At 32.6% G+C, this 25,646-nt stretch overlaps 1 protein-coding gene across 15 annotated transcripts in view; it reads left to right on the top strand.

The window, feature by feature from the left end:
• Positions 1 to 25,646, top strand: part of sif (guanine nucleotide exchange factor still life) — a 442,635-nt gene that overhangs the window by 380,014 nt on the left and 36,975 nt on the right. For 14 of the 15 annotated variants that reach the window (XM_089631932.1, XM_089631928.1, XM_089631958.1 and 11 more), the window contains one exon: positions 16,445 to 16,559. In XM_089631932.1, the coding sequence (XP_089488058.1) occupies positions 16,445 to 16,559 (115 nt within the window). The remainder of the gene's footprint in view (positions 1 to 16,444; positions 16,560 to 25,646) is intronic. The other variant, XM_089631893.1, reaches the window with a different exon arrangement.

Genomic DNA, 25,646 nt, shown 5'->3' with positions numbered 1-25,646 from the left:
CATCTAACTACGGTATACCACAAGGTAGTATATTAGGTCCGTCTTTGTTCCTGTTGTATATTAACGACTTATGCAACATTAATATTCAGGGAAAAATCGTTAGTTTTGCCGATGACACCGTCTTACTGTTTGAAGCTGACACTTGGCTAGCTGTCTACAAAAAAGCTGAAACGGACATAAGCATGGTAAAAAAATGGTTGGATATAAACACGCTCACACTGAACACAGAGAAAACTAAATATGTCACACCTAGTATTAATATTACTGGTCAACCTCCTGATGATGCCTCCATCAGAATACACTCGTGTTTGAATTCCGATGAATGTTGTCAGTGCCCCTACATTGAGCGCTCTACTCAGATGAAGTACCTCGGCCTCACCATTGATCCATATCTCAAATGGAACCTTCATACCCAAATAATTGCAAACAAAATTAGAAAAACCATGCACTTTTTTAGAATCATACGAAACTTTCTCGGCTTTCAAGACCTGAAAATGATTTATTTTGCAGTCTGCCAATCTATTATTGAGTATGGTATCATAGCATGGGGAGGCGGCACTTCATCTGCACTAGACCCAATCATAAAGGCTCAGAAAACAATTTTAAAAATAATTCTAAGGCTACCTATAATTACAGACTCAAATCTAATTTTTAATATTATGAATGTATTCGATGTTCGGCAGCTATATGCAAAAACTATCTTAACTCATCTATACTCAAATATAAATAATTACTACATAAAAAGTTCAAATACACGATGTACTCGAAGCAATAACAAAATCTTATTACAAATTCCGAAAACACATACTACGTTTGGTCAACGAAATTTTAAATACTTTGCGACAAGACTCTACAACATTCTTCCAGACAGCATAAAACAATGTGATTCACAAAAAAATTTCAAAGATAATGTAAAAATTTGGATTAAAAATAAGAATAGGGCCTTTACCGGTGCATTCACCCAAATTTGCAGTTATTGAAGTCACTACATTACCACCACATTATTGAGCGAATACTTCTTAATACAAGTATAGGTATGTTCAATGGTATTAGGAACTAACACAAATAATTCTGCCTCAACACAGGCTAGCCTAGTGAGGCGGTATTTGAGAAACCACAACTGTGCTTTTATTTTCTATTTACCTTCAAAATATTATGTTTGTATAAATAGTTCTTAATTTTTGTTAAATTTATAACCTTAAATATAAAAGTTACAAATGAATGTACACCTTAATATGTATGTATAGTTGTAATGTGTAAACTTTCCTAAATAAAGATTATTATTATTATTATTATTATTATTATTATTATTAATATTCTGTCTCTCTATCTTCAGGGCCGAAAATTTGTATTTTGTAGCGGCGCACTATCCACGAGCTTCTGTAAAATCGCCAGATGTCACTTCGAATAATGTTATATTTGTGCGCGCCTCGGATGAAAGCGAAACACTGAAAATAATGAAACTTTTGTTGGATGCCCCCAATAAAGAAAATAATTTTGGATTTTTTTTCCTTTTTTAAATTCTTTAAAAATTTTTACATTTCAATAATATAATAAAACTGTGTCTTTAATAATTAAATCGGCTTCAAGAACAGTTTAACAGTTAAAAATATACAATATTATATTAAATTTATACCATTTTAAAAGTATTCTCTTCTTCTTCAATGGCGCTACAGCCCATTTCGAGCCTTGGCCTCCTTTAACATGAGCCTCCACCGCCCTCTGTCCTCGGCCGTCGTCTTCCAATCTGCAACATGGAGTAGTCCTCTGGCATCTTTCCTGACATCGTCCTCCCATCTCAGCCTAGGTCTGCCCGCCTTTCGTTTGCCTCCCGGGTGTCCTGTTAGAACCTTTTTTGGTACACGTGTGCTTGGCATTCGGTGCACATGTCCGGCCCATCTTAGTCTTTGGAGCAATAAATGAGTAGAGAGTCTGGGAGCTTGGTAGATGTCATATAGCTCCTTATTATGGCGGATTCTCAGTGCCTCTCTCTTTCGCACCGCTCCTAAGATTCTTCGAAGTACCTTTCTTTCGAAGGTGTCCCGTCTGTGTTCCCGCCTCACATCCATAGGCCAAGACCGTTCTAATAATTGTTTTGTACAGGGTTATTTTGGTTTTCCTATGGACGTTTCGGGATTTGAACACTGGCAGCAACGCGAAGTAAGTGTTGTTAGCGGCTGTGATGCGCTTTCTTACTTCTACTGGGTCTTCGTTGTCCTGCGTTATGATGGAGCCCAGGTAGGCAAACTTTTCGACCACTTCAAAGTTATAGGAGTTTTTAAAATTCACTTTATCTTTTATTCTGCGGTGTGGGGTTCTGGTTTGCATCATTATTTTAGTTTTGTTCTCATTGATTTGCAAGCCCACCTCTCTTGCTGCAGTCTCCAAAGGGTCAAACACCTCTCTTACAGCCTGTAAGGATCTTCCAACAATGTTAAGGTCGTCTGCATATCCAACTATTTGATTGCTTTTGTAGCAAATGTTTGAGTCGGTAGCAATCATTTTCTTCCTCACGACGTGCTCCAGAACAATATTGAAAAGTGTGGGAGCTAAGCCATCACCTTGTTTCAGCCCCTGGGAGACGTTAAAATCCTCCGTTGTTTCACCTCCTATCCTTACTCGACATCGTGAACCAACCATCGTTGCTTTTACAAGCTTGACTATTTTGGGCGGTATACCAAAATTTAGGAGTATTTTAAAAGTATTATCGCCTACAACTACGTGGTGCATGTATAATGGAGACGTTTTCTTATACTTTTTAACTTCCGATTTAGTTGTCCGGGTTAAATCTTCCCCAAAGGAAAAACTTAACCCTTCCACTCACTTTTCCACAAATGATCATCTAGTCAATCAACATTATGTAAGTGCATTATATAAGCAAAATAAATATAAAACAATACAAGAACAACACGTCAACTCACCAGAGATCAAATGGGAAAATAATTCACCGACTCCAGATATTTTCATATCAGAGGGTTCGGCTCGGTAGAACTTCTAAAAGGGCCTATAAATCCTACTGATCCCTCAACTTAAATATTTAAAAAATCTTTTGTTATCCTACATGTATTCAAAATGACCGACTTTTGCATCTTTATATATAATTTTTTTGATAGATCTAATACGCCTAAATTTTTAATTAGAGGGCTAGGTATAATGCCAGTAGCCGAAATAACGAATGGTAATATTTTTATAGTCTGAGAATGCCAAATTCTTTTTATTTCATTTCCTAAATCTGTGTATTTTCTTATTTTTTCACTAACAGATTTTTGAATATTACAGGAATTTGGAATAGCGACATCAATGATATAAGTTATTTTTTTTTAATTTTGTCATGTAAAACTATATCGGGTCTATTATGACTAATCGCTCGGTCTGTTAGTATAGTTTTATCATAATATATTTTATAAAATTCGTTTTCTAAAAATGAATTTGGTTCGTATTCATAATATGGTACTACATTACGGCAGTCAATCAAGTTATGTTTAGTTACCAAATTTTGGTGAATTATTTTTAAAACTTGATTGTGCCTAAATGTATATTCGGACGGTGCTAATATAGAACATCCCGATATAATATGTTCTATAGTTTTCGGAAAAGCCAAACATTTTCTACACAAATCATCAATTTTATTTGTATCTTTGATTATATGCTTTCTATAATTTTTAGTATTAATGACTCTATCCTGAATGGCAAGCATAAATCCTTCTATTTCTGCGCTCAACTCTCCAATACTCAACCATTTGTTTGACGAAATTTTGTCAACATACGTTTAAAAGTATTATAATTAATTAAGACATAATCATTTGGCCGTTAGATCCACCATGTAAACCATCTCATTAGACATAGGAACGTATCCTGTCTCCAGGCAGACGATTTCACACTGTGTTAGGTCCCCACACGGACGAATGAATACCCATCTCCTGTCTTTGAAAGACATTTTCATCTATATAGCACCTACCCATAAAATGAAATATATTGTACACTTCCCACTAGTTCATCCCTTGTGAACTTATACGTGATAAAAACTTGAAAAGATCCTTTTTAAGCAAATAAATCGTGTGATTTAAAGAGGCACGTGTATAAAATCATTCGACCATCTCAATTAAATCTTCCATCATTGCACAATCAACAGTTTTCGCTCATAATAATGATGGTAGTTTTCAAAATGTATCGTAAGAATTTTTATAAAATTTATTATTTGACTCAATTGTGATGCGAAGAAAACTAAACATGCAGTATTTTGCCATTGTATTAATAAATTCTATATATTGCTAGTTCTACATTTAACTTTGAACTATTGACTATTATTCAACTTTTTGACAATTATTTATTGGTACACTTAATACAAAGCCACTTGTCAAAATATTAAAGAATATACGAACGCGCAATTTCAATTGGTGGTGGACGTAATTGCATCATTTGCTAATCCACGTAAACATTTCCGAAACATCGTTATAGGTAATCGAATGAGGTTTTGAATTAATAATACAGGCGTGGAGTTTGGAAATTTTTCCCTGAAAAAACAATTATTCCTGAATACCGACGACGCTGTTTTTTGTCCGCAACAATTTCTAACTATGGTTTTTTAAGAAGAATTTGTGTAGATACTAAGGTATATAAAAATCGTATACTTTTTTTATTTTTTTATTTATTAACATTCAAACCTGCTAAACTACTTATGTAGTTTGTCAGCAGGTACATAATGACAACATTTTTGCAATAACATGGTACAATGGTAAAACAGTATGTAGGTATGTATAATGTTGATGATAAATTAACAATAAATGACAAGTTGGTTAAATTACAGAATTGTATAAATATAAATATGTAAGAAGCAGTATAAGCCTCATATAACAAAAACAAGCACAAATGAAATTAATATGAACAAATGAATATAATCAAGTGAATATAATCAACAAGTACTTCTATGGTTTTAATATACATAAGGTAATACAAATTTATAACGATTTTCCATTTCCCTAGAATGTGAATTCCAATTAGGAAAACAAGGTCTTCAGTAGTGCATCAATATAAATCCTCAGTATCTAATAGCCATTTCCTTAGATTATATTTGACTTTGACTGTAAAAACGTTTATATATTGGTAGTTTATTCTGGGTACAATAAAGTTTAGGGTTCTTTCACCGTATTTATTGGTACATTTCGGGACCACCAAATAATGTAATATTTAGATCATGTGGAAAAGGCTCAACAGAACACAATCTCCGTAACGTCTGCATCTGCTTTACATAAATAATATTATGTAAATAGTAAAAAACAGCTAATTTAAAATAATGTTTTTATGCTAATACTGCTTCTACTTTTGTATAAACCAGACTTCCAACGCTCAAACAAAATGTTACACAAACAAAACAAAACAAAAGTAAATATATGCAGATAAATATTTTGGCTTATTTGATCGATGTGTATATGTGTTTCAAATAAGAGTAGCGAAACGAGTAGAAGAAGGAAGAAAGTGTTATCATATCATAAATAGCTCAAAAACAATTCACAAGTGTTTATACAGACATATATATGTGGGTAAAATGCATTTACATGGGCAGTTTATAAGAACAACGAGAAGAGACATCATAAAAATTACCAATTATAAGCAATGAATAAAACTAGATGAAGACAGGGTTATTAAACAGGTCCAGCAGATTCTTCAATAGTGACCAGCTGCCAACCCTATACAAACCTCAAGTAGGTCCAACAATGGAATTTGACACCCCTGCACTGCCCAACAATACTTGATAAACCTACTTGATTCTGTGCAAAGGAGGAAGGTCCGTCTGATTGAAAATCCATTGTTAACAGACCGATTACCATATTTAATGCACACACGCAATGGTGGTTTGCTGAGTTTCTTCTACAAATAGTTTAATGGAGCCTGCTCTAAAGAGTTGACATCATTGATCCCCATTGCACCAGTGCACCAACGTGAAACTGGACGTACATCAGCGGAACACACGTTTCGAGTTGATGTTGGCTTCTGGAGAACTTTTCACGACTCGTTTCTGTGTAAGACGCAACGCGCGTGGAACGACTCTCCAGCATCCGTTTTTCCTCCTTCATATAATCCGGGCCTGGATTAAAGAGCTTCAAGACCCACATTAATAAATCCCTTCCTACAACCCCTACCTTAACCCGCTTCTCAACGTTGCGCAACCAGGTGGCGACACAGTTTTCCAGCATTTACACTGAAAATTGTATAAATTTAAGGTAGCCGCGAAAATTTTGTTTTTATGGGTAACTTGTCTCTCCACTCGGTTCCACTTCCGAAAAGCGTACTGATAGGTAAGATCGGAAAAGATGTTAATAATTATGGTCAATTTGGAGGTTGTTTTAATTTGGGAAGCGGAATTGGGTACCGCCGCCCCGGAAATAGGTTACCCCATGTGGTTCGCTACGTTTGGTGTTTTAGTGGGGGTGCCCGGGTTCATTGGGTTAGGTGTGTTCAGGACGCTCTTGCCCACAAGCTGCGTGGCGTGCCAGATCGGGAGAGGCTGGTTTGGGAAGACCCTTTAATCTGTCTCGACCCAACGCCTTACGCCACAGTGCGAGGGATATGTTCATATGTCTGTCACTCCAACACACTGATCCTTAGATTCCTACCCAACCCTCACAACCTTTACCTTTCTCTCCTTCCTTTTAAAAAAGGTCTTTCACACGTCATCCCAAAATATAACATAGGCTCTATAACATAGGGAAATTATTTTCTTTAATATTCGAGATTTTGCCGGAAACATTTGTCCTATTTGTGTTGTTAGTTACCGCTGAGGGAAACATTGTATTATGAACAGAAAAGTTATACGTTTTTAAATTGTGAATATTAGTGTCTTTTTTTAAATCTTAAGAGAAGAAATCGTTTACATTTGAGTTCGTCTTAGGGTGAAAATAATATAAATTTAGAGGTATATTTTTGCCGTGGTTCCTAGAAAAATATTTTCACTCCAGCGTTTCTCCTCATCTGTCCATCTCACGGGAAAAAAAAATATCGGAGTAGTCAGTAATATTTAAAAATTGAATCCTCTCCTTTCGTGTCATGTTTTCGTAATCACAAGAACATGTATTGTTTCTTTAATGTTTTTTTTTAATTCGTAAATTTCGTCAAATTTTTTTTCTAATGCTTTTAGCGTTCGTGTACAGATCTGATTATCAAACACGGCTAAAACCATTTCAAGCAGTTTCATATCTGAATGGTGGTCTTATACCAGAGCAATACTTTTCATTATACATAAATCAATAAAAATATTTTAGTTGTCAGCATTATGTGAAAGTAGTAATAAAATATATGTTCTATTTTATTACTGATGTTATTGTCGCGATGGTTTCCAACTTTTCGAATCAGCAAGTTCTCATTTATGGCGTTGAAAAGGTCTTGCGTATTCGACATTGTATAACATAATGTAATATTAATATTTACGACCCAATATTACTTGCAAATAGAAGTTTTACAGAAGTTCGGAAGCGTAACGCCACCCTTTTAGCCGCATGAATAACTTTACCCGTTTTGTTATAACAAACTGATGCTGATATTAGATATAATTCAATAAGCCCAATCAAAACAGGGGATGACGTCAGGGACATCTCTATGTGGCGGGTATCTGGTAGATAGTTATGTAGCCAGTAGCTACCAGGGGCAAGTAGCGGTAACGACTGTAACGAGGCATCGGGGCCGGGGCGACGCAACGGGCGGGCGACGCGACGCGGCGGTAAAGCAAACATTTGTTACGTGGCCGCGTAGTAACGTTATCGTTAGAGATTGCAATCCGGATATCACGGTGGAATAGAAATTCGGATTTTTAAGCATTAAATCCGGATAATCAAAATTTGTAAAAAAAGAATTTGAAATGCAATTTCAGTGAGATGAACGCATTACTGAATGTGGACATTTCTAAGTTATCGTTAATAAATGTGTAGTAACTAGATTTTTAAAATCAAATGATTACGCTGTAATTTATTTATTTCTTATGTACTCTTTAGTGGGTTTTAACAGGAAATTAATGCAAATTACAGTTGTGTTAACTATTCATTGTACACAGTAACAATGGTATAAGAAGTAAATGTTATTGATTTATATACAAAATAAAGTGTAACGAATGAGATAAGAGTTTAGAAATAATATAGAAATTATACTTCTTTAAAAAAATAAATAAGATTAACAAATAATGAGTTTTTTTAAAACTCACTGGGAATAATATATTACAAATAATATTGTTAACATTTTTTAATGTATCATCGTATGTATATTTCAATTGCCAAATCTATTACCAACATTATTGCAGTCCATGTATAGGTGTGTGAGCCTGAAAGTTTGTTTTGAAATTGTCACAGAAAGAGGTAGTATTTTGTTTGTAGCTTTTTGCATTAAAAAATAGTAAAAATAACAAAGGGAAATATTACATATTATTGTAGAAAGCAATCACTTTGTGGTTTGACATATTTAATAAAGTAAAATACTTTTTGTTATAAAACAACGAGTTTTTAATAATTTTTAGAACCGACCGGTTTCGCTTTGCTCAAGCATCTTCAGGGTATAAATTATTAGTAGATAATAATATACTAATTACTAGTAATCATTTTTACCTCGAAGATGTTTGAGTAAAGCGAAACCGGTCGGTTCTAAAAATTATTAAAAACTCGTGGTTTTAAAACAAAAAGTATTTTATTTTATTTTAGAAAATATTACATGTAAGAAAGAGAGGAAATATGTTTTTCACCTTATCGAAATATATATGCCTGCATATAAAATATTACGACAATGCAACCTAATTGTATTGCTTGTTAAGTTTTAGTGGCACTGTTTTGAAAAATTAATTACAACGGAGTTAATGTGGAATTCCTACTGGTCACGGATTCTATTTTTTAAATCCACGTTAATCCGGATATCCGGATTTTTGATTTTACCAAAACTGAAAATCCGGATTTTCCAATACTGCTCCGTATTAGCAATCCCTAGTGTAAGCCCCCGTGGCCGCGTAGTCCCGTGGCCGGGTGGGCAGGGATGATCGGGCGGATAAAATATTCCTCCGAGCCGACCGCGTAACCGTTCTAATTCGTTTATTTGACAACAAAATTGCGTGATTAACGGCAGGCGGCTTATCGCACGGACACGTAGCTTCTATTTTACCCATGAGAAAATTTACACTCTGGGCCGTAGGTACCTTCAATTTATATAAAATATTTAGAGGGGGTATTTAATACCACCTTTTTTATTTTCAAACGGTTTTAAATCAATGAATCAATTTTTTCATCGATGATAAATTTTTGGAGTAAAAGGAGTTTTCTCTCGGGGCCTGTGCTTAGTAAAGTAATGCTGCAAAGAGTCTGTCCAAAGGAGACAAAATATTTAATCTAAGTCTTGAAGAGGAGAGAATAATCACCAAACCTAGCTAAGGCTACGTTATTCCACAATCGAGCTGTTGACCAATAAATGAGTCCTACGACTTCCATTAAAATACGATTGTTTTAATAACAAAACAAGCTTTATAAAATTGAATTTACTACCTGAAATCTGTTACCTAAAAATTGCAAACTATCCGTTAGATAGAGGAGCCTATCATTCTAATTGCTCGTTTTTGTTGAAGTTGTAAAAAAAACACAGTAGTTATTTCAGGGTTTATATTTGCTTATGCACGGAGAAAAATTACTGGTATGAAATATTGTTAATTTATTAAAAATCTCGTCAAATTATTCGTTTTCCTGTTACAAACGGGACTGTAGGCCTATAAAGAACTGATTTCATAACAAAATATTAATAAAGCACGAATATGTTATGAGGAAGTCGGAACACGTGTTCTTTACAAATAATAATATTTTCGCATCTCGTCCATTATATTTATTCGTACAAGGCCACCTGAATGAATGAAATATTTTTTATTCTGAGTGACTAATATTTTATCAGAAAATGGTCAAATATGTTTAACAATATTTTGATTAAAAAAAAACCATTCACATTTATTTCCGTGCGACTTGTGACAAACATTTGACCTGGAAACCAAGTATTCTAGTATTGCGTTACATAAGCCTCGGATAGCTAGGCTTACTTGCTGCCATTTCATTTGTTCACAAATATGCCTCCGCTGCATTGTAAACAGCTCAGAAGTATTATTCCATGCATTTCACCGCGCCACTGATACCGCTATCCCTGAAGCTGTTTGGCCGCAGTATTGCAAGACAACAAGTATTGCACTACTGTTACGGCGCGCGCGGCTAGAACAAATAAACAGCTTTCATGCATAATCGGCAGCTGAAAACGCTTTCGAAAGTTAAGTCTGAAATAATTATTTTTCATCGGCAGGGTATTATTTGCGTTTTCAAACAAATTACCTATTCAGTTATGTGTTTTTCACACATCCCATCGCGACTGGTATTAAGTGGGAATTTAATCTTTATCGCCAACTCCATAAGGAGTGCTATTGTTACTGCATTAGTCAGAAGCTTAAAGAAGTGTAAATATATTAAGCGTTAATTCAAACATTTGCAATAAAAACGCAGACAATCTGTTTAATATCCAGATGATTTTCTCATTACAAAGGCGCTATACAAATGATCCAATCATTTTTATTACTATTGTTTACTTTGCTTGTTAATGTAAAAGTAGAGTCACTCTCATTTATTCGTGTTGTTTAATAAAATATTGTAAAATTTACATAGAAACCGAAAACTAGTATTTTAATCATATAACTCCCTTAAACTTAAACTGTAGTCTTTGCACATACTCCGGTTTTATACTAAAGATGTGACATAATTGTCATACTCACTTGAAAAAGTAATCAGTTCGTATCAGATTATTATGATGGCGAATACATCCATCATTTTCCAACTTTTTACTATCCCCGAGATCTATTTGTGAAAGTGCAATATATTTTTTTTTTTATTATTTAAACGTCCATAGGGCTTTTACATATAATAATGTATAGATTACATAAAAAATCAGTGTTAACAAAATATAGGATACATACAAAAATATCAGAGTTAACAAAATATAGGCTACATAAAATATAAGAATTTAAAAAATATAGGTATGATAGAGTACAAATAAGTGAGAGAAAAAATAAAAAAAATCTGCCAAAATCCTCGAAATCAACGATAATGATAATAAGAAGGTATAAAATTAGTTGAAAAAAATAGTTTACAAAGTAGGTAGAAATAGTTCGCATATACTCCGTTCAAATTATTGTCAAATACATTTATATTGTTTAAGTATTTGTTACCAAGACTGTACGTTGTTTTGGAGAGTGAAAACTATAGTTGGAATGAGATGTATGTATGTAAAATGTTGATATTTGTCTAGTTGTTCGTTTAGGTATGTGTAGATTTATTAACTGCAGGAGTTCACGACAATCGAATTTAGAGTTAATAATTTTGATAAAAAGGTTAGGTTGTTTATTTTTCTTCTGTTTTCTAATGTTGGAAAAATTTGAAAGATTCATTAACGACAGGTAATTTATGTGTCCTAAAGGGATGTTAAGTTTAAAATTTACGAAACGTAGAAATTTTCTTTGAATTCTTTCAATATTATGAATATGTACATTGTAGAAGGGCGACCAAACTATGGAGTTATGCTCTATCAGGCTTCTAACAAGGGATATGTACAATAGTTTTATGATTTGTAAAGATTCAATTCAATTTGTAAAGATTCATTATGTTAATTTAATATTTTAATTTTAAAACTCGTTATAGATGCGAAATTCAAGTAAACCAAATTATTATATAAAAGTTGTACATTCTTTATTGTTTCTTACTACAAAGCGAAAAAACAAACTTTTTTCCCGGTTTTCGCAATGTAATTTTCAACACGATCCTAGCTTTAGAAAATTCATCAACGTATCAGAAAATAAAACAAGACGTCGCATTGTTATATAATTATTATCATAGCATATATATCCAATAAGAAAAAAAACATGTAAAAGTATTTTTAAGTAACTTTGATTCAAGACGTTGTTCTCGTACCGACGTTCTGTAAGTTTGCAAATATTTTAGGTGTGAAAAAATGTATTAAAATGCTGGATATACAATGGTTTGAATTACGATTCAAAGTTAATGATGTGAACTCAAAATTCAAACTCAAACTCAAAAATGTCGTAAAATACCTTGCTGATATAAATTTTAAGGTTCGAACACAATTGTTGACCCCTCCACAACCGCGTCTCCGCTACGACATAGTTCCGATAAAAACGCGTGGTGCACGGAAGAGCAGCGCTGATTGCGAGCTTACAACTTTGCTAACGAAAACACCCCGGTCGTGTTATTAAAATGTTCCACGGGTTGTTCATAAAATGCCCGATGTGCTGTTCCGCTGATAGTGGGTGTGTTTGGTTGCCCTCCATGAAAATTGAGTTTTAATTTGAAAACTTTCACGATAAAACAAATGTGCACCTAACGTATACTCGAAATCAGTATATATGTAGTTACACATTGTGTGGGCTTATTAACTTCGTAAATACTCGTATATACTGTAAAACCATTGATGTATCTATATCAATGTCTTAGTCTAATATTTTTACAAATCCATGAAAAATCCTATTATTTGTAACTAAGTAAATCTTACACATGAAAAGAAATGATAACATACTATTTTATTAAGTATGTGATGAAGTGTATTTTTTATGTTATTTTTCAATAAATTTTAAGTTTTAGTAAATTTCAACCGATTAAATAATATTTATTGTAGAAAAATACATAAAAAATTATACTTCGATGGTGTGTTATTATTTTTTGTCATCTGCTAAAAATTTTATGTTTTGTTTTCAATAATAATATAATGTTTTATACCATGTAGTTATTACGTGACTGTTAGATCTACAAATTTGTTACATCTACCGATTGTAAGATCTACCGATTGTTAGATCTACCAATTGTTAAATCTACCAATTGTTAGATCTACCAATTGTTAGATCTACCGATTGTTAGATCTACCGATTGTTTGATCTAAAAATAGTTATAATATGATTTCAGATTTTCACGGCCAAAAGTCTTTTTGTTATTTGTTTTTGGGGTGTTATGCCGTGTTGCGCTAACTCCTTCTTTAGCCAACGTTTCGGACAGCATTGCAGTGTCCATCATCAGGGCAGATGTTTTATTTTTGATGTTTGGCTAAAGAAGGAGTTAGCGCAACACGGCATAACACCCCAAAAACAAATAACAAAAATAAAAATAGTTTTGTTCAAATTTGGGGATTTTTATAGGTCAATAAACTTTATGTTGCAAAGAAACAATATACTCGAAGAGGAGTAGGACAATGTTCACTCCCAATCTGTGGAGATCATTCAAAGTTAAATATCATTACATATTATATTTTTAGGCAAAAAATCAAAATCAAAATCAATGAGTTATCAACTAGGTTTATTATTTACAATACTTAAAACGCCCCAAATAAATATTTTATTTTAATAAGTGGTCTGAATAAAGTTTAACTTTTCGTTATTTTTTACAATATTATTTTTAATATAGCATAGATTTTAAAATACCTTGTTCTTAAAGATAATTACAAAAGTGTACTTTTTTAACAAGACTACCCAACTCAATAAAGAAATCAATTAGTAGTGCCATTAGGTAAAGTTTTAATAATTTATTTGGTTAGTAATTAAAATAATTTATCATTGTGGTATACAATAATTGTGACTACACTATCCGAAAAACATAAAAAACAAATAATAGTTAGAATATAATTAATATACTAGAAATAAACTAAATTTTAATAAATTTAGAAGGTGGAACAGTGAGAGTTGGTTGTAGAATGAAATTGTGATTAGCAAGAACAACAAAATTATATTGGTAAGGCCGGTGTATCAGCTGGTCTTTAAGCTTGCTAATTATGTGAATCCTTGATAAAATTATACGTGCTAATTCGGCCGCCCGCAATCGAGTGGTTCCAGTGACAATCTACCAAAATGGACATTTACGTAAATAATTGCATACTTAATAAACAGCGGTCGTTGATATTTTAAACATCGTGATGACAGTTTGGTTTTGCAAAGAAATGCGTTCCTCTATTAAAATCACAAACCAGCCGTGTAATATTGATATCTGTGGTTATGACCTATATGGATTATGTTCCAAGCTCATAACAAGCAAGCGAAGATAAATAGTAACTGATATATCGTACACTAGAATATTATATTTTTTTCTTATTTATCTTTGAACAAATAATGTTATTTCTTGATTCGTGAAAGTTGTTCAATAAACAAACAAATCATTCGACTTTTTCATTTCTTATACACACGTATCAAAATGTGTTTGTACCATACAAAATAAATTTAATCCTATAAAAAATACAACTTCGACATACTTTGTTTATATATTGTGTACTTTATCTCATTTCTCTGTAACCGTACACTTTATTTATATACATTGTGTACTTTATCTCATTTCTCTGTAACCCTACACTTTATTTATAGACAGTGTGCACTTTTCTCACTTTTTTTCTATGTTACTTAATTTATATATAGAAGAACAAATATGATTTAAGATTTTCACGGCCAAAAGTATTTTTGTTATTTGTTTTTGGGATGTTATGCCGTGTTGCGCTAACTCCTTCTTTAGCCTTCTTCTTTTCTTTTCTTTTTTTTGTTTTCTTTTCTCTTCTCTTTTCTTTTCTTTTCTTCTTCTTCTTATGGCTAAAGAAGGAGTTAACGCAACACGGCATAACATCCCAAAAACAAATAACAAAAATATATATATATATATATATAAGATTTATTAATATTTGTTACTATAATCTGTTAGAAATTGTTGCGGAGCCGAATATTATTTTTACGCGACTTTATCACTTACATCGTTAAGATTCCCATTTTATTTTAGAAATTTGATATGGCAGATTCAACCGCACGTCTGTCCAATACACCAGGGCAGCGCGTCGCGTATTTTTGTGCACGGCTGCTTCACTTACGCCGTTAAGATTCTGGCTTTATTTTAGGGTATTGTCGCGACTTTTTATTGTCCAATTTTTTATGTATCGGCTGTGTGTTGACCATAGTATAGTATTTCAGGGCAACCATGAGTATCACCTGGGGCCCAAGTTAAACCGCATACGTTAACAGTTCTCATGTATGTATTAGAACTTTCTAAACGTGTTGCTGTTAGTCCCGCTAACTCGCGTTAGCTTAGGTTTACCGCCCTTGTTGTCAAACTGAATACCATTATAAAATGTAGGCAATTATTATTCACTTTTGCCAGGTTTCAGACACTATTTTAATTTAACTTACCATGTCAACTACACTAACTTACAAATGTTAAAAATGCTCGTTGATTAATACGGTTTTGCACGTTCATCACGCCTGTAATTTTATTGGAAGGGGTCTGAAGTTAGATACATTATTGTCTAAATTTCTACAGTGCTTAAACATCATTTGAACTCTGTACATAACGTCATATGGTGGAATAAAAAACTTATTTAAATCGTGTTTTCATTCCAACTTCTTGAAAACCCTGCATAAATACCCGAGGGTAATATTTCAATAGAATAATAGTTACATTCAGATCAACAAATTTATTTATGCAATCGGAGACATAGCAAAAGTAGATATGCTTGATACAAAAATCATTGGATAAAGAAAACAATTTATTATAGACAGTCATTTTTTACCTGTTCAAATTTCTTGTTTTTCCTTTTTTTATCTGCCTTTGAAAATAACATGGACAGAAATACCATTAAAGGTAACATGTACGGACAGTGAAAACCCTCTTTAGTATTAAAATATTTTTTTATTGAAGGTAGTATTATGTTTTTACAATACTATGTATATATGCAAAGTAAAAAGGATAACAAATTATTATAAGCAATACTTAATAGCGTGAAACACAAACATAAATTGAAAAAAATTAAGCCGACATATCCCAGTGGTCCCGTGCACCTGACCAGCAATCAGAAGATGCGGGTTCAATTCCCGTCGGCGGCATTTATTTTTTCTCGGAAGATTTTTTCAATCCATATTTGTGTCTCAGGCTAATAAATATTGCTTATAATAAGTATTAGAAATATTTAGCAGAATAACATTAAATTTAGTATTTTAATTAGTGGTGTGCTAATAACGATGATATTAAACATATATTTAATATCATCGACTGCATAATTAAATATGTTGATCTGTAAATCTAGAATTTATCTTTCTCCTTTTACTTGAAAGTATTAATACTAGGTAGAACTCCTTTGTATTGATTAATTATAAATGCCGTAGTTTTAAGCGAAAATGTACTAGTCTAAAGATAGACGTGATTATCCAAAACAGTTCCGGTCTAAAGTGGAACAAATTAATTATATATTATAGCACAAAGCTTGACTTACTTTATTAAAATACTTTATAGTGAATTAAAAATATTTATACTTTATTTAAACGTTCTGTAACTTAATTGCGAAGACATATCCTCAATGTCACACCCCACCAGTTATAGCGATGTCTGTATTTCCAAAATAATTGTTCTGTCTTCTTCAACCGTAGGTATCATCAAAGGTGACGAGATAATGGTCATCAACGGAGCCATCGTGTCGGACCTGGACATGATGTATCTAGAGAGCGTGCTGCAAGAGGAACAGGCACTCTGCATGATGATGAGGTAAGACTTTTAAACTTTTTATACATAGATTGAGAATAATATACATATATAAATTTAATCAAGTGATTTTTATCTTTCCGTGGAAAAACCAAATAGAGCTTATTTTGGAACCGATTGTTGTACCTAGTAATGAATTAATCGCTAATTTGTCAATTGATATTTGACAGGAAAACGGCACAACTAACTTATTTGTTGCATTTCATTCCACTCACTTTATTTTATTGTGACATCTTATACTCGTAAATGGCTTCTTTGATATGTACATTTCAAAAATGTAAAAAAAACGCTTTTCTATATAATTATCTCACTTCCAAAGCATCAAAAAATAACAAATTCGTAAAATTACTTTTACAAATACGATGAAGAATATTTTCGGAAAAAACCACTAATTTCTTCATAACGTGGAAAATGTGCACTTCGAACATAATGATTTTTAAAAATTACTCAATTTTACCTTTGAACCGTTTTTGTATTTTCATAACTTATTGCGCTTCTTCTTTTGAAGTCATCATTTTGAATAGTGATTTTTTTCATCATATGGTGCTGTAATTTTAATTGGATCTTTGGTCTTATTTATTTTATCATTCGTGAAGCTATTCCTACTTGATGATGCAATTGGCTTAAATAAAGAATTATACCCCGTACAGTACATTCTCATATCCCTCAAAGCTTATACCTAAGTAAATGTTCAGTATATATGCTTTACTCACGCTAAGATAATTGCATCCCTTCGAGGAAACGGTGCTACTAACTTCCTTTTTTCAATCAACTTTGACATCTAACGACTGTTAAACATGAGGATAATAAAAACTCATACACCTGATCGTGTTATATAATTTCGTTCCAACATAATTTAACGTCTCAACAAGCAAAATATGAATCAACATTTTAATGGAAAAGTGGCTTAGAAGAGTTAGCAAGTTATTTCATATAATACTCTCCGTGAGGTTAAAGCGATGACAGAACAAAGGTTTTTCTGAGTGAACCCAAACTGAGGATAAGAAGACAATGTTATCATTTTTATCAACAGGACAATCGAATTTTCCACCCGCTCTTATCGTAAAACTTGAACGTGATGAAAAAAATGTACCCGATTTTCTTATTGAAATTGTTTTGATTCTTCGCTAGATTAGTTTAAATAATGTGGAAAATATTTATTTTTCCATTAAAGGCTTTAGTTCTCATATCTGATGGCTTAACCAAATTGTTTTTTTTTATATTTATTTATTTATATATATATATATATACGCCTAAAAAGGCTTTTACATAGAAGTGATACATGATGCAGTGTACATAGGAGAATATGTATTATACAGGATATATTGACAGTAAATAGGTGTAATCCATGTTAAAGAAGGTACAAAATACACACTTGTAAAATTGTAATTACAAGTATAATGAGATAATATTAAAAAAATATGAAGCAATATTAGTAAAACGATTTATAATATGTGATATTTATATATGATATATACCAATATTTATATATATATATATATATATATAAATATTGGTACTGATGTTGATCAATTTCTTATTGCCTAACAGTCCATTCAATCTACGCGGAGAAAACTTACTAGCATAAAATATTACTAATTTATTAAAAATCTGGTCAAATTATTCGTATTCCTGTTAAAAATAGGACTGCAGGCCTTCAACGAATGAATTGACAAGTTTCCTAACAAACTATCGGAAACACGAATATGTTATTAGGATGTCGGAAAACGTGTTCAGAAAAATTCTAATATAAAGATAAATTTTTTGATACTTGGGTAAAAATGGTTTGTGATAAAGTTTGAGTTGTGACTTGGGTAAAAATGGTTTTGAATAAAGTTTTTGTTGTTACTTGGGTAAAAATGGTTTCGAATAAATTTTTTATTGTGACTAGGGTAAAAATGGTTTGGAATAAAGTTTTTGTTGTGACTAAAAAAGGTTTGTAATAAAGTTTTTGTTGTAACTTGGGTAAAAATGGTTTCGGATAAAGTTTTGAGGTTCTGAATTCTAGTGTCTTCCTCGGGCGTCCTCGACCTCTTCATCCAATCACTGCCAAGTCATACTTTCTCATCACACCTCTTTCTCCGTTCATCGTTTACGTCTCATTTTACCACAAATAATAACTTTAATCATCCCCGACTTTTTCTACCATTCACCTCATGTAGTATCATGAAATCCACAGTGTTACTGTTAAAAAACTACATTACTTCGCTAAACGAAGAAAACCACTTTAAAAATTATACGTTAATGTTAGCTCAGAGGGTTGGAGCTGGCAACACGGTATCACAACCTCATACATAAGCTCACATTTTAACACAACCTCAAATAACACATCTGCCCTGATGATGGACACTGCAATGATGTCCTAAACGTTGGCTAAAGAAGGAGTTAGCGCAACATGGTATAACACCCAAAAACAAATAACAAAAACAGATTACTTCGACTTAAATTTGACACTCTCATTCCAGTGCAGAGATAAAGCGCTAAGTCTCATCGGGCGTCCCCGATTTATTCTACCATTCACTACTGCATACAATATAGTAATATGGTATTGATAAACTACATTGTGTAGTATTTTATTCGACTATCTAAACAATCCTGACATTCATAAGAACAAACTTTGAGATTTTCAGCTAAATCGGTCCAGTGGTTTTTGACTATATATGGGACAATCAAACAAACAAACACACAAAAATTATTTTTTATATATATAGATGGACTAATATGTTATTAGGAAATGGATCGCAATCATGTTTTTAACAGGATTTCAATAAATCAGCCATACTCGTTTTTTCCGTGTACTTATTTAAGTAGGTATATATATTTCATATCTTGGTAATTACTTTTCCTTTTGTGAAATCATTTTCAAAACTGTTGCTTTTGAGTTCATACTTTTCGTAATTTTAGGGGTGAGTATGGATCGGTTAATTAGGTTGGAGTTATTTAAAAAGCCTAACCTAACCTTAACTTTAAAAAAGTATCCGGAAAACAGTATTGAATTTGGTTAACATATATCTCATCTTGAAGAACAGTTAATAAAATTCACTGACAAGTAATTAAAACACTATTGGAGAAGTAACAATGACAAAATCGAACAAAAAAATGTATATAAATGAAATAAATACAAAATTATGACTGAAGTGTTTGCTACTTATATATCGTGCACGTTTTCAATAGCAATAAAAGCCTTCTGCGGGATTTTGTGTCCTTGAAATAACAAGGTTCCATCTGAGATTTTGGTCAAAATTAACCAATTTGCATAGAAATTTTAAGGTTTGCCTAAACTATGTCCGAGTTGTGTGTAAGTTCTAAAATAATCATGGAACCAAGTCCCATTTAAAACACTTTAAATGTAATTTTTAGCAGTACAAGGTTTCGCTTGCAATTTACATGAATCTGGGATATTAAGGTTCAAAATTTGAATCAATTAATAAAAATTGACGTTTTTGAAAAAGTGAAAAAAAAATTATTGCGTTTAAAGTCTCTCTACGTTAAAAAATGTTTTATGCTAACGACATTTATCAACACCAAAAAAATATCAAAACAATCACGTTGCTTAGAGTTTATCTGATTTTCAGCTGAAACAATATATTTTTTTTTATTTTACTACAATTTTTTTGCCACAAACTTTTGCATTAAAAGTTCTTACAAAAAATACGCTATTTATTTTCACTTTTTGATAAATCTCAATTTTTAATATTTTATTCGAGATTCAAACTTTGATCCTTAATATCTCAGTTTCATGCAAATGGCAGATGGAACTTTGTTGTTCCAAAGGCACGATTAATCCCTGGAGAAAGGAACGATCCACCGCCACCGCCGCGCTCACCTGTTCCCTTGTTCCCCGTAGGTAGGTACGGATTTCCCGGTGCCACACTTTTCATCTATGCGGATTTGCTCCATAAATAGTCGGAGTAGAGCGCAGAGGTTTGGGAACAAAAGTCTCCTCTGAAAAACCTGACCCATATTAGCATCTCCCCGTCTCCTCAAAATTGGACCATTCACGTAACGGTCCGCATTTGAAGCCTATATTTTGTTTCTACGTTCAGGTGCTTTTATGCATTTCATGGCTGAGCTGCTTAATTATCTTTTAAATTAAGGCGAAATAAAACTCTAATAATGGTGGTTTGCTACGCTCACATTTTAATTAGTTCTGATGAACGTATTACTAAAATCTCATATGTTTCTACATTGATCCCTACGGATGTAAGTTATTTATAAATAATATTAATAACAAAGACTTAAAGAACTTATCAATTATGTCGATAACTTGGCATCGTTCCTGAGCGTAACAGCAGTTCGCTAACGTACAAACAACACCTCACTAACATCGTATAAATTATAAACACTTCGTCGTTGTGAACTGATGTTTGTTCGTTGACGATCTACAGTCATGCTCAGGAATGATGACAAGTTACCGACACAATCGATAAAACCTTTATCGACCAACCGTGCTAGATACCCTGGTGGTCTAAACTACATTTTTATCACAAAAAAATTTCTACTATAATTTTAATATTAATATCTACTCTATCTGGGCTCCCAACTGCATAGAGTATAACACTTTAGACATGTTCCATACAATATTAGAGGTTCAAAAAAATAACAAATTCATTGTCTAAATGTACATAGTGTCTGCGGGTAAAGTGCACTTACTTCGAGAGGTGATTCTACATGATGGTAGAAGTAAAAAAGATGAATAACTCTTTTCGAAATTCCATCTTTTTTTTCCCAATACTAAAATATTTTTCCATACAAGAATATTTATTTTCCCATACAAACAATCCAACTATTTTTGCCTAAAAACTACCTTAAAACGTTGGAATTTCTAAAAAGTTAGTTATCTTTTCTACTTCTTAAATCACGTAAAATCACCCTCCCTCTCACCCCCCCCCTCCCCATCGAATTAGTGCACTGTACTCCCAGACACCCTGTATAACCTAATACTGTTTAGTCGCAAAGTCGCATTAGTGGACAAATGCGTCCGGTTCAACTCAGGCTTCCTGGTTTCAAACCTTTGCTAACTAATCCCTCCATTGCACAAGCAACATTTTCCGCATAACACATTTATGGAAATAGGAGGAATCCAAATCTTACGTCTATTGTGTTTATATATATATATATATATATATATATATATATATATATATATATATATATATATATATATATATATATATATATATATATATATATATATATATTATTGGCTATAATGTTTATTGTTGCCTATTGCCGAACAATTATTATCTTGCCCGCCAATAGTCTCGCCGGACAAGGTGTTGGCCGTCAAGATTGCCGTAGTGTGTGGGACAAATTCACAACCCGAAAAAACGATTTCCGGCAATAACTCCACCAAACTTTGTAAACTTGGTAGCAAAATAGCTAATTATTTATTAATATTAATTATTATATTAACTATATTAAGTATTCGATATTATGACAAGTTTTGCTAGCGCGTAAGTGGCTAACAGTACTATATACAATTCTCACTCTTTTACATAAATGTAATATATAACAGAGCGAGAAGGAAATAGATTTGTTCCGGCAATATTTTCGTAATGTCGATAACCAAGCGAACTTACTGGCAAGACAGGGCAATACGTTATTTTATCTTTTCACGTCACGTTATCAATACAACTATCAATGACTGATTCAAAATCGCATGGAGCTCTTGTCACACCAAATCGAGCTCGTTTTAATAAGACATTTTTTATTAGTAACGGTGAATATTTGAAAAAAAAAAAACAAGAAAGTTGACTGCAGTGTTTTTCTATCCGAAATTTTTATACAAATTTTCAACATTGGTGTGGCCCGGTTTAACTTCAGATTATAATATGTTGTGCATGAAGCCATTATTGAGCCCTCCTGTATACCGAGGAATAGGGATGATAAACTTAGAAACATTAAATGAGACATCTGGCGGAGCAGATGGTCCGGGCAATTTATCTAGCAATGGCGTACATCTCTGTTAGGACGTTGTTAGGCGAATGGATACCAATCTGAATAAATACGTATTTGCACCTGAAAATAGGAGACCATTTACTTTTCTGTTACAAAAAACATTTAAAATTCACGAAAAATAATGATTATTTCACCATGAGGGTAAGCAATATAATCACATCAAAAAAAAAACTCCGGTGAACTGAGATCTTATGTACATAAGCTGCTGTCAAAATAGATACACTTTAAAACTGGGAACGGATTGGTATCGTCCTGGTGAGATAACACCATTCGCAGTTGCCTTTAAATGCTCTAAAGAGGTTAATCATCGTTTTTACGACCATTAGAGTTTGCATGTCAGTAATATTTTTACAATATGAGTAATTTTCTGTGAAATACTCTGAGTAGGTATACCTGGTGAGATACCGATATTAAAAACTCTGCATATAATGGTTTGAGTTTGATCAAGTCCAATTTTAATTTCACAACTACAACTCCCTTCATACATGTCGTCAAATTCTTGATATCGTATCAATTTCATAACGTTTTGTATACCATCAATGTCAACACGGCAAAGTGATTTCTTTCAATATGCACACATTCAAAACCAACATTAGAAAAAAATCATCGATGCCCCGATTTCCCGATTCCCCATGACATTACACAAAATTTCACAATATAGACATTCTCAGCAATAACTTCGAGAAATATCGAACAGAAGTAACGCGTACGATCATAATATAATACGTAAGGATGGAATATATCGAGAGCATCTCCCATCCTTATCCAATATTTTTCATCCTCTTCCCTTTACCTTAAAATTAATTTTAAAACACCTTTTAGCATAAGAAACTTTTTTGGCTTAGCTTCATAAATAGATATTTATATTTAAGCTGTTTTTTTCTTTCAAATAAATAAAAATAGTCCACCATTTTAATTTATTCAACATCATGACATACCTACATTATCTACCCCAAATTGTGGATGTAACGGTTCCACTGACTTTGGGTAGTTGAAGGAATGTTGGTTGAACGTATTTTCATAATTGCAAAAATTATGACTGAGGTTTTTTTTTTACATTAGCTCCACACGGGAGGCACTGAGGAAAATAATTCCCCTAAGGGCCTACATCATCTTTGGTAATGCTGTGTGGAGTGTCTTTTTAGGAAGCCCAAGTACCTAAGCTTACGTTTTCAGGCTTCAGACGAACCATTTAAACTAGCATACTCCATAGGGTCGTAGACCCATGGCACCAAGCCCTACGATCAAGGCAATAGATATAATATATCCAGGTATACATTCGCTCAGAAGGGTAACATTATCTGCCTACAACGCTAAAAGCGACTACCATTCCACAAATATGTCCTGGTACCAGCATTCTGCAAGGGTAAGGTTAGATAATTTGCCTATCGTTCTTACGAAATAGACGTATTCACAGAACGCTTTAGTTTAAGTAAGAAATTACAGAAATATTTCCAACAATAAATTACAAAAGACGTTTTTCTTTTTGAAAAACACTAAAAAGTAGTTGCTTTTGCTTTTTTGTTATTAGTTTGATGAAATAACTGAAAATCATAAAAAAATATATCTGCGTTATTTTGAACAGTTTATTTTAAGATAGAAATTGTGTATTGTTGTGGAAACTGCAAACAGAGTGTTGTAAATAATTAGATTGTAAGATTAGCTATGTTTTGCGTTTCTTTGTATTTGAAGTATCCTAGTTTACAAACGGATTACTTCTGTGACTACACGAGGATACTATGTTATGCATGACATACAACTACAACAAATAGGCTGTCTCCTTCCTCCTACTTCGGTCTAAGAACCAGGATCACTCCTTTCTTCAAAAAAAACCCTCCGTACAGCATTCTTAAAGATGACACAGGCCGATACTGTGGAACACATATAAATATTTCAAACAAAATACGTTAATAAGCAGCTACCGGTAGAGGAGAACATATTATTAGTCAGATTATATCAGAGTAATTTAATTGTTCACCCATTTCGTACTCTGTACACTGATCTACGCTGATTATGCTACGGGCGTTTATCCTGACAACCTTAATTAATTTATTTCTCTGCGAGTTCACGTTTCCTATTTAAATATTTATACTTATTTGGTTAAAATAGCTTTAGAAGAGATATCCTTTATCTTACTAAAAACAAGAGTTTTCTGGTTAAAATTAAAAAATCGTTAATTATATTTTACTTACTCGGTATTTCAGTATTTCTCTATGTATGACTACCTAGTAATTTTTTAAATATTCTCTTATTCAGACTGAATAATAAAAAAATAAATAGAAATTGAAGAAACACTGCTTTAACTTTAAATTATTTTTGTCATAATTTTAACAATATTCAAAACTTGTTTTTATAAAATAACCTAACTCTACCATTCTCCGCAATTTTACAGTCTTATCATAAGCCGTTTTGCAACTGGTATCAATTGTGGAGTGCCAATTATTTATTATTGACAGTGTGGGCTCTAAAATATAAGCATCGGCAAATGTATGTATTATGTATTAAAAAACAAAAATAATTTCAAAATAAATTAAAACAGAATGAGCAAAAGAACATATAAAATAGTATATTTTACACCCCCCAAACCAATACTAAATTAATGCAGACACATGGCAGTTTCATTGGTCCTCGTACATTTAACCTTCCACCACTACAAACTCAAATGATAAATTAAATTATAAAATATGTAAAAGAGGTAAAATTATTCCTGAATGACGCAGATATTGAAACGCGTTTTCTATAAATTTATCTTTCTAAACTGTAGTACATTATGTTTTCTCTTTACTTTTTATAATAACTAAAAAAAATAAAAATAAACTTTTTCACTTATTATACTTTAGGTACTTGGAAATATAGTAATCGTTTTTATACTACCCACCCTCAGGCAGTGCCTTAGTGGGTTTTCATTTCTTGTTTATACTATTTGTTATTATTTGACCGGTCAGTGGTTGAGTGGGCATAGCGCTTGGGTCTCACCCGAGCGTCGCGTGTTCGATTCCTCGGCTGGCTAAGTCCACCATCACAACACAAGCAACATTTTCGGCTTTCTGTGGTGGTAGTAGGAGATTTTCAAACATTGTTGGGTTATTCGTAACCTGGGAATGTTTGTCTTTCTTTTTAAAAAAAAAA

Source organism: Hesperophylax consimilis, chromosome 1, assembly GCF_061612785.1.
Source record: "Hesperophylax consimilis isolate HC1 chromosome 1, BYU_Hcon_1.0, whole genome shotgun sequence".
Lineage (NCBI taxonomy): Eukaryota > Metazoa > Arthropoda > Insecta > Trichoptera > Limnephilidae > Hesperophylax > Hesperophylax consimilis.
The sequence above is the reverse complement of the archived record's forward strand: the minus strand, read 5'-3'. Positions and strand labels throughout refer to the sequence as shown.